Source organism: Ruditapes philippinarum, unplaced genomic scaffold (assembly GCF_026571515.1).
Source record: "Ruditapes philippinarum isolate M1 unplaced genomic scaffold, ASM2657151v2 ctg21794_1_1_1_1, whole genome shotgun sequence".
In the NCBI taxonomy this organism is placed as follows: domain Eukaryota; kingdom Metazoa; phylum Mollusca; class Bivalvia; order Venerida; family Veneridae; genus Ruditapes; species Ruditapes philippinarum.
Window position 1 is genome coordinate 770 of NW_026854884.1, and position 11174 is coordinate 11943.

Below are 11174 nucleotides of genomic sequence, written 5' to 3' on the forward strand. Positions count from 1 at the left end.
CTTATTTTTTAAACAAAACAATTTGTTCACTTGTTAAATAATAATCCGGCGAAATAAAGTAAAACTTTTTACAAGTTCTCAAAGAAAATCGTCTAGCCTGTTTGTTATGATTTACATGTATAGTATGACGTGAACATCTATGATGTCATTTGCAATATAAACTATGACGTCACTTCATCTAGTTGATGCGCTATCTAATTTATTCGTAATTGAAATCGAAATGATAAATAAATAAATATCGCATCTTGATTCAAGACTTGTATTATAAAGGGTATTAAAATACATTGTAGAATTCACATGCTGGTAATATGAGAATATAAGCAATTGAAAAAAGTCCGTGAAAATGGGCGGGGCTTAGTTTTGATATCAGGTTACTGACCTGATATCAAAAATAATTATCAGGCAAGTGTTATCAGGCAGTTACCATAGCAGTTGCATGATAAATATAAAACATCTGTCTGACCAGGATTTTAATTAATGGAACCAATTGCTGTAGATCCAATGGCCTCATTACTGTGCTACTTATAAAGGCTTCCAAAAGTATATATTTTTATGTAAATCCAGTTTATAATTAAGAAATAATGAAAAAGGTTAAACGATAAGTATAATGAATTATTTTTATTTCCCTGTTTATAGAATTAGAATTTACTGACTAATTGGTAAAATTTCAGGTATAAAGAGTATATTGTAATCAAGAACACTAGAGATGCTGTCAACAAACTGGTAGAGGAGAAAATTACTGACTGCCTTAACTGGCAACAGATGCATAAGGTAAAATATTCTGTAATTAGAAATGGTAAAACTTAGGTAGACATAATTAGATCAAAGCTTTACAACATTTTTCGGCAAAATGTCAAACATTTTACCATTTGTATTTACTGTACTATTCTACAAATATTAAAAGCAGTTTCATATTAATCATATATCTTTTTTATGCCCCCGGGCATATAGTAATTGAACCGTTCGTTCGTCTGTCCGTACGAGGTAAACCTAGAACGGCAAGTTGGATTTTTCTAAAGTTCTACCTGTACCAATGGCTTCTAAGTTTACACACTTACTAATCAATACAAAGTACACGATCTGGGCAAGTTACATAACTCTGGCTTTCATATTTACCAAGTTATTGCCCTTTTCAGCACTTAGAAAATGAATAATGGTTAACCTAAAACGTCAAGTTGGAAATATCTTAAGTTTTATCTATACTAATGGCTTTATAATTTCCACATTTACTTATCAATACAAAGTACATGATATTGCCAAGTTATATAACTGTGCCATCCATATTTCCCAGTTATTTCCCTTTTTCCACTTTGAAAATAGGGCCTTGTCTGGTTAACCTATTTCGGCAAGTTGGATTTATCTTAAATTTCTCCTAAATGATTAATTTCTTTAATGATATCTTTTATATTTAGTAGGTGGATACCTTTCATGGTCCTCTAATTTTTTGTGGAGTAAGCGGTCTCTAGGGTCAAGGTCAAGGTCACTGGTTTAGAAAATAGATATAAACATTTTTTATTTGATGTCTTAGTTTAATACAAACATGCCAAGGGAGGTCCTCCTTCTTTGGGTGTAGTAAGGGGTCATTTGGGTCAAGGCCAATGTTACCAATGTCAAGGTCACCAATGTGAAAAATAGATTTTTACATTTTTACAGGTGTATTGACCTTATTCTATAGACAGATGTTATTTATAATTGATAGAAACATAAACTTTGATGGAGTTAGTGGTCAGTTGGGTCAAGGTCACCAGTGCTAAAAATAGATTTTTACACATTTGCTCATACAGCCTTTATTAAGTGACAGATATATTTTATATTTGGTAGGAAGATAACTTGCATGGTATTCATCCTTTTGATTGGGGTGGGGATCAGTGGGTCAAGGTCACTTGTGCTAAAAATAGATTTTTACACTTTTGCCCATACAGCTTTTATTTATTGACAGGATGTATTTCATATTTGGTAGGAAGATAACTTGCATGGTATTCTTCCTTTGGATGGAGTAAGGGGTCAGTTGGGTCAAGGTCACCAGTGCTAAAAATAGATTTTTACACTTTTGCCATACAGCCTTTATTTAATGACAGATGTATTTCATATTTGGTAGGAAGATAACTTACATGGTATTCTTCTTTTGGATAGAGTTAGGGGTCAGTTTAGTCAAGGTCACCAGTGCTCAAAATAGATTTTTACACTTTTGCCCCATACAGCCTTTATTTAATGACAGATGTATTTCATATTTGGTAGGAAGAGAACTTGCATGAAGTTGAATATTTTTCAACTTCACAAGTCAGAGCAATGACTTGGCAACTTATATTTTTCACAATTACAAAATGCCATGACTTTGTCAAGCTATACAACTTGTGTTTACAATTTTTTGGCAATTTTTCTGTCCATAACTGAGTGAATGGGTAAACATTTTTTGAAATATTGCTACTGACAAGAATCTGAACCGGGGGCATTTGTGTTTAACAAACACGTTCTTGTTTTAAAGAATGTATTGAAAGGTACTTACATAACTGAAACATTTTCCTTATTAACCCAGCATGTGATGATGAAGATCCAGGGATCAGCCTTCCAGAAGATGTGTGCTGACATAGCCTCTTCTCTAAACCTGGGTACACCAAGTTTTGCTACAGCTAAAGAGTTCTTGCAGGGGGCAGGACAAGGCTCTATCATACAACAGGTATATCCTCTAAAACTGTTCATACATTGTTTATATGGGATATATTCAGATTATTGCATTCTGTCATGCAGGATGTTTCTTTGATGTGAATCAATTTTTTAGATGGCTTTATGAATAATGATGACAATGTGTACTTTAATGAAATAACTGTTATTAAGTTACATATATCAACAAACATTTGACTTTTTAAAGGAAGAAATTTATATAAGGTTTAAATTTCTGCAGAGATACATTTAAACACAGAGATAAGCGAATAGGTTTTTCTTTGACACAGAGATTAGTGAATAGGTTGTTCTTTATCTCGTGTCTGAGAAAGAAACAGTATTTTATAACTATGATGTGTAACTTAGTTATTGATATATGACATAGATTTAAATTTCATTAAATGTGTGTTAGTTTAATAGGTATGTTTTATTTAATGTTTGACATTTATATTTTCAGTGTGAACAAGTAGAGAATGAATTAACATCCAACCTTCAGATTCAGAGAGCCAATCTTCACCGAGTGATAGATGTCCTACATACATATGGAACTATTGTGTCACAGGTAACTTGTGCTGCCTCCTTGTACTTTTATAGCTATAACTCTAGACCTATATACTGCCAGTATGAAAACCAGGGCAGTCTGTTATTCTATGTACTGGCTACTCAGATTTAGTATTTTGATTCTATAAATCCATCAAACTTAAAAGTAGGACATATATGTAATACAAATTTATAATGCTTCAGGTTTAACATCAGTTTATAATGTTTCTACAAGGATTATTTATTTAACTGCAAAGAATTTTGTTGATGTTTAATTGTGTTAACGCAGCATGCCTCCAGATGAGCCAAAAAATTTCAAATAAAATCAAACTTAATGAAAAATGTACTAAGATTTTAGGAAAAAGTAGAAAGATTCAAGATTCAAAGAAAAATTTGCAGTGACTAATTGCTAATTTTTAACTTTATTTTCTACTGTATTACTAACCGCAAAAATAAGGGCAAATTTTTGCAATTTGACCCTCTTTTTGTAATTTTCGTGGGTTGTAAGTGCCATAAATAATGTGTCAGTTGCTTCCTTTTGGTTACTATATACATTTAGAAAATTTTCATGAAAATAAGCATTAAACTGGAGGCATGCTGCTTTAAGAAGATAAGAATGAAGAGACAATTCTTAGGTATATCATTTACCATTTAACCATTTCATTGTGTTATAAAAACATTGGTTTTAAAAGCAATGATTTTTTTTTATGAGAACTGATGGAAACACATGGTCAATATGGATGGTTCCAATTTTCATTTAGCTAGCATCATACAATAGAACTTAGAACTGTCATTGTATCAGACGCATTTACTAATCAAACTGTTATGATTTTTATATTACAGTTTGGAGCTAGTTTCGCAGATAAACACAAGAACAAGCAACTATCTGCATTGGCTGAAGGAACTCTCCTTGGATTTTACTGACAATAAGTGAGTCATCATTCTGTTAAAAATTATTGATCCTTGAGGTACTAGTGCCTGTAATGACATTAGTTTACAGCTTAGGCCAGACCACACATCCATGCAGTTTGAGCTGACTATACTGTTGACTGCTCAATTTAGTATTTTAATTCCAACATCCCCCAACCTGCTGAATTTCTAAAATGGACTTGACTAGCTTCAATTCTTTATTTAGAACTATATTATACTGTTTAGGTATATCAAGATGATAATTTGAATTTAGTTAGCCAACAGTGTACGAACCTGGTCAAACTGCACAGGTGGTGCCAGGCTGGTCCTAGATCTATTCTGCTGGTAAAGAACATCACTTTGGCTCAGCAGGTGAAAGTGTTGAAGTAACAATGGACTATTCATATTTAAAAGCGGAACAAAGATAATTTTTCAGTTTAGCACTGTGAGGGTTAATAGCAAAAATAACCTAATGTCAGGCCTGATATAGAATACTAAAGGGCCTACGTGGCCTTATAGGTTATGATCTACACAGTAGCTTGTCCTCTGTTGATAGTCTGAACCCTGCCAGGATGTGTCTACACAATGTTTAATCTTTTCACATATTATAATTATTTGTATATATATATGGCAGTGTAAGGATTGATATTATAAATTTATAATCATAATAAAAAAAAAGGGATCATTGTTCAGTGTTTTATATTTATGATATAGGTGTGTAGAGATTGTTCATCATTTCCATGACATGTATGGTGACTCTGTTGTCTCTCAGACTAAAATACAGCTGGTACTGGCACAGAGCTGAAGCTACAGACTATAATACAAGATGCCCAATGCCAGGCTTATCAAGGTATATTCTTGATAACGTATCTTGTCTCCTTTCAGCTAAAATGTACACATTTTTACAAGCCTGTACATTACAGAAGTTGGTAATATGTTGAGAGAAATATTCAGTTGACTGGTACATATAAATTAGGCTAAAATATGTTAATGATATTCAGTCTAAAGTTAATGATACAACAATGTTCTCAAAATGTTAATAGTGTGGTCTTGTTTACTTTGACATCAATGAGATAAACATAACAGTCATATCTCAAGAGACATTTTGTGTTCAGACTGTTTCTTTTATTTAGCTTTAGCTTGTATATTGTTGTGTGATGAAAATGTTAAGCTTATTTTAACCTCTCTGGAATCACGCAGCTGGTGAAGGAGCTTAGTTAGGCCCAAGCAAATGATACTTAAGTTAAGCTGCAGAAAAACCTTAACTACTAGGACAAAGCTTCTGTTATATCTTATTTAATTTATGTTATAGCTGTTGGATCGTAGAAAGATGGAGAAGGTAGAAGTGAGACTGTTAGAGTTACAAGTACAGGAAAGTAAAGCTGCCATTGATGTTTTTGTTAAAGGTAATCCATGTTTATACAATGGTAGATTGTATGTTATCTCAAATAAGGTACAGTGTGCCTTTGCTGAGTGGCCTTTCTTGCTCACTGCTAGAAAATTAACTCTATTTACATTTGTATTGATCTATTTTATGTGTTATTTAAAATACAAATTGTTGTTCAATATTGTTGTTGAAATTTCTGTTACAGAATTTTGGAGTTTTTATGCCCCCACAAAGTGGGAGCATATAGCGTTGCACTTGTCCATCCGTACGTCCGTCTGTATGTCCCGAAATCTTGTGAACGCAACTCCTCTTAAACCGGATGACAGATTTTGCTTAAACTTACAGGGATGAACAACCTTAATGTGTAGATGGTAGGAAAGGAAGGAAATTTCGCTGCGACCAAATTTAACAGAATTATGGCCCTTTGTTGATTTTTTCACTATATACTGTGTAGAAATTTTGTGAACGCAACTCCTCTTAAACCAGATGGCAGATTTTGCTTAAACTTCCAGGGATGAACAACCTTAATGTGTAGATGGTAGTAAAGGAAGGAATTTTCGCTGCGACCAAATTAAACAGAATTATGGCCCTTTGTTGATTTTTCACTATATACTATGTAGAAATTTTGTGAACTCAACTCGTCTTAAACCGGATGGCAGATTTTGCTTAAACTTCCAGGGATGAACAACCTTAATGTGTAGATGGTAGTTAAGGAAGGAATTTTTGCTGCGACCAAATTTAAAAGAATTATGGCCCTTTGTTGATTTTTTCACTATATATTATGTAGAAATTTTGTGAACGCAACTCCTCTTAAACCGGATGGCAGATTTTGCTTAAACTTCCAGGGATGAACAACCTTAATGTGTAGATGGTAGTAAAGGAAGGAATTTTTGCTGAGACCAAATTTAACAGAATTATGACCCTTTGTTGATTTTTAGCACATGTGGTCCAAAAAATATTTGACCTAGAGTCATAAGATTGACAGAACAGTGGCGTGTGGGGGCATCCGTGTCCTATGGACACATTTCTAGTTTTTTTAAAGGATTATCACTGTAGCTAGATCTTGGAAAGTTAAATTTGTAAGAATTTCTCCTCAAATGATAAATAAACTGACTTTGTTTAGTGCAGTTTCCACATATAAAAACTGTTTTTCTGAATTTTTTTGTTACATGTATATTACAGAGAATGGCGAGTGTGGAGAGAGCAGTTTGACAGCAGTTATTGTGACAGCTCTATGTGCCCTCAATAAACGTAACATACAAATGGAGGCAGCTGCAACAGGTAAACTTTATCCTGTTTATGCTTTAAGTAGCTAAACCTTGTTAATAATGTATTTTTAAATTTAGCATTCTTATGCATGAAATAGAAAAGAATTCCTATGATTGTGTCAAACCACATCTTGAGTTACCACAACCACAATAATTCCCAGCATGTCTAAGGGAAAAGTTGATGATGAGTGGTTTTTAACCAACCAAAGCAGTTTTATAATTTTTGCTGTTTTCTCATATTCATACATATATTTTATGGTACAGGTGTAGGAGATAGGTTGATGGATTTAACATCTCGGGATGGTGACTGGTTCCTAGAAGAACTTTGTAGTATGAGTGGCAATGTCTCACAGTTTCTAGATATGATCAAATCCAGCCAGCAGGTGAGCTTATTTCTTCTGTATTTTTTTATGGCATAAATTCTATTAATGAGTAAATAAAGATTATATTTCTTACATTATCTACTGTATGGTTGGTTCATTTCCATAGGATCTGTTATCTTTTATTTTTATACCCCCGCACAACAAAGTTGTAAGGGGGGTATACTGGAATCAGCTTGTCCGTCCGGCCGTCCGGCCATCCGGCCGTCCGTCGGTTTTTTCTTGTCCGCCCAATAACTTAAGATATCATTGACCCTTAGTCTTCATATTTGGCATGGAGGTTAGTCATGATTAGTAGATGACCCCTATTGATTTTGAGGTCACTAGGTCAAAGGTCAAGGTCACAGGGGCCTTGACTTCAAAAACCTTGTCCGCCCAATAACTTAAGATTCCTTTGACCTACAGTCTTCATATTTGGCATGGAGGTTAGTCATGATTAGTAGATGACCCCTATTGATTTTGAGGTCACCAGGTTTAAGGTCAAGGTCACAGGGGCCTTGACTTCAAAAAGCTTGTCCGCCAATAACTTAAGATTCCTTTGACCTACAGTCGTCATATTTGGCATGAAGGTTAGTCATGATTAGTAGATGACCCCTATTGATTTTGAGGTCACCAGGTCAAAGGTCAAGGTCACAGGGGCCTTGACTTCAAAAAGCTTGTCCGCCCAATAACTTAAGATTCCTATGACCAAAGTTTCATATTTGGCATGGAGGTTAGTCATGATTAGTAGATGACCCCTATTGATTTTGAGGTCACTAGGTCAAAGGTCAAGGTCACAGGGGCATGACTTTAAAAAGCTTGTCCGCCCAATAACTTAAGATTCCTTTGACCCATAGTCTTCATATTTGCATGGAGGTTAGTCATGATTTGTTGATGACCCCTATTGATTTTGAGGTCATCAGGTCAAAGGTCAAGGTCGCAGGGGCCTTGACTTCAAAAAGCTTGTCCGCCCAATAACTTAAGATTCCTTTGACCCATAGTCTTCATATTTGGCATTGAGGTTAGACATGATTAGTAGATGACCCCTATTGACTTTGAGGTCACCAGGTCAAAGGTCAAGGTCACAGGGGCCTTGACTTCAAAAAGCTTGTCCGCCCTATAACTTAAGATTCCTTTTGACCCACAGTCTTCATATTTGGCATGGAGGTTAGTCATGATTAGTAGATGACCCCTATTGATTTTGAGGTCACTAGGTCAAAGGTCAAGGTCACAGGGGCCTTGACTTCAAAAACCTTGTCCGCCAATAACTTAAGATTCCTTTGACCTACAGTCTTCATATTTGCATGGAGGTTAGTCATGATTAGTAGATGACCCCTATTGATTTTGAGGTCACCAGGTTTAAGGTCAAGGTCACAGGGGCCTTGACTTCAAAAAGCTTGTCCGCCCAATAACTTAAGATTCCTTTGACTACAGTCGTCATATTTGGCATGAAGGTTAGTCATGATTAGTAGATGACCCCTATTGATTTTGAGGTCACCAGGTCAAAGGTCAAGGTCACAGGGGCCTTGACTTCAAAAAGCTTGTCCGCCCAATAACTTAAGATTCCTATGACCCAAAGTCTTCATATTTGGCATGGAGGTTAGTCATGACTATAAGGTGACCCCTATTGACTTTGAGGTCACTGGGTCGAAGGTCAAGGTCACAGGGACCTTGACAAAAAAAGCTTTTCTTCTCAATTGCTAAAGAATGTCCTGTCCGCAATGTATTGATTTTGACATTTTCACATTTTAAGCTTGTAGAATACATAACTTAGCAATGCACTGGCTTAGTAACCTCAGATTTGGCAGGGAGGTTGTCCTTGAGCGCTAAATGGCCACTGTTGATTCTGACAAAGTGTTATGCGGGGGTATTCACGCCAAGATAGTGGCAGTTCTAGTTAGCTTTGCTTTCAGTAATTTTTAGATGTTTCCCTATTTCAGAAAAAAAACTCATTCATTCTTACCTTTCTTATCTTGCTATGTAAGTATTATTTAATATACTTGTTTAGAGGAGCATAATTTAGTAGTAAAGCAATATATTACAGGTTGGTGAAGACAGTGAACAATTTTTTGTCTTATACAAGGGAATGATGTCTACACACAATGTATATACAGCACTTCAGGTGAGCTTATGTGGTTTTACTTTGTCAATGCTGTATGTACATGTACCATGTCTTTTCAAATTGATTGATTGATTGATTGATTGATTATGTGTCAATGCTGTATGTAATTTCAAATTGAATCTGGCTTCTTTGGTCAAGTGATCAAGGTTGCTGGCTCCAAAGAATTTACCCATAATTATCCTGCAAGCTATCAAGGTAACTTTAAGGAGGTTAGTGTTTCCACTCACTTGTCAGTTTGTGTCTGAAACAATACACAGGGAGGAGGAATCTTTCTCCATCAGCTTATGACCTTAAAATGTAAGAGTGGCTAGAAACTTGACAAAATAAATCACATTTTTGTGCCCCCACGATAGTGGCGGGCATTTAGATTTACCCTTGTCCGTCCGTCCGTCTGTCCGTCCGTCCGTCCTTCCGTCCGTCCTTCCGTCCGTCCGTCCGTTCACTTTTGTGTCGCACGTAACTCAAAAAGTATTTGACTTAGAGTCATGAAACTTTACAGGAATGTTGATCAGCATGTGTTGTTGTGCACCTGGGTATTTTCGTCTGGATATTTTTAGTATTTTCAGAGTTATTGCCCTTGACTTAGTAAAATTTTGCATTTTTCAACTTGTGTCGCATGTAACTCAAAAAGTATTTGACCTAGAGTCATGAAACTTTACAGGAATGTTGATCAGCATGTGTAGTTGTGCACCTGGGTATTTTCGTCTGGATATTTTTAGTATTTTCAGAGTTATTGCCCTTGACTTAGTAAAATTTTGCAATTTTCAACTTGTGTCGCACATAACTCAAAAAGTATTTGACCTAGAGTCATGAAACTTTACATGAATGTTGATCAGCATGTGTAGTTGTGCACCTGGGTATTTTCGTTTGGATTTTTTTAGTATTTTCAGAGTTATTGCCCTTGACTTAGTAAAATTTTGCAATTTTCAACTTGTGTCGCATGTAACTCAAAAAGTATTTAACCTAGAGTCATGAAACTTTACAGGAATGTTGATCAGCATGTGTAGTTGTGCACCTGGGTATTTTCATGTGGATATTTTTAGTATTTTCAGAGTTATTGCCCTTGACTTAGTAAAATTTTGCAATTTTCAACTTGTGTCGCACGTAACTCAAAAAGTATTTGACCTAGTGTCATGAAACTTTACAGGAATGTTAATCAGCATGTGTAGTTGTGCACCTGGGTATTTTCTTCTGGATATTTTTAGTATTTTCAGAGTTATTGCCCTTGACTTACTAAAATTTTGCAATTTTCAAATTGTGTCGCATGTAACTCAAAAAGTATTTGACCTAGAGTCATGTAACTTTATAGGAATATTGATCAGCATGTGCAGTTGTGCACCAGGTATTTTTGTCTGGATTTATTTAGTATTTTTAGAGTTATTGCCCTTGACTTAGAAATTTTTTGCAATTTTCAACTTGTGTCGCATGCTACTCAAAAAGGATTTGACATAGTCATTAAACCTAATGGGCAGGTTGCTCAGCATATTTAGATTTGCACCTGGGGTTTCGCTTGTGGATTTATCCAGTATTTGTAGAGTTATTTCCCTTGACTTAGTAAAAAGATTGACTGAACAGTGGCGCGGTGGGGGCACCCGTGTCCTATGGACACATTTCTAGTTTTCCAATTTGTTTACAGGTTAAGTGTGTAATTTTTAAAAGTATCAGTTACATGTAGTTAAACTGAGACATTATGTCAATATTTAACTCCATAAGTATTTAAGATATGTCTTTACTTCACAACTTCCTTCTCAGTTCACTTTTATCTGTATAAATTTTAAGCCATGTTTACTATCATCCACCTTATGCTTCAAGAAACACATCTCATTTTGTAAGTGAATTGCTGTAAAGGAAAAGTACAAACTGTCTTGAACCTGATTTTAAGTGGACATGCAATAACTTCACAGAGAATATATTTTTGTGAATTTTTT

At 35.1% G+C, this 11174-nt stretch overlaps 1 protein-coding gene across 1 annotated transcript; it reads left to right on the top strand.

Annotated features, from left to right (window-relative positions):
- Nucleotides 1-666: 666 nt before the first annotated feature.
- LOC132741415 (serine/threonine-protein kinase SMG1-like) lies at nucleotides 667-9246 on the top strand (the record flags this gene model as incomplete). The annotated part of the gene is made up of 9 exons (XM_060729566.1): nucleotides 667-771; nucleotides 2537-2677; nucleotides 3119-3223; nucleotides 4045-4131; nucleotides 4825-4960; nucleotides 5423-5516; nucleotides 6680-6778; nucleotides 7030-7148; nucleotides 9169-9246. Coding segments are annotated over exons 5-9 (414 nt in total), but the record flags the coding sequence as incomplete, so codon positions are not given.
- Between the last annotated feature and the right edge of the window lie 1928 nt (nucleotides 9247-11174).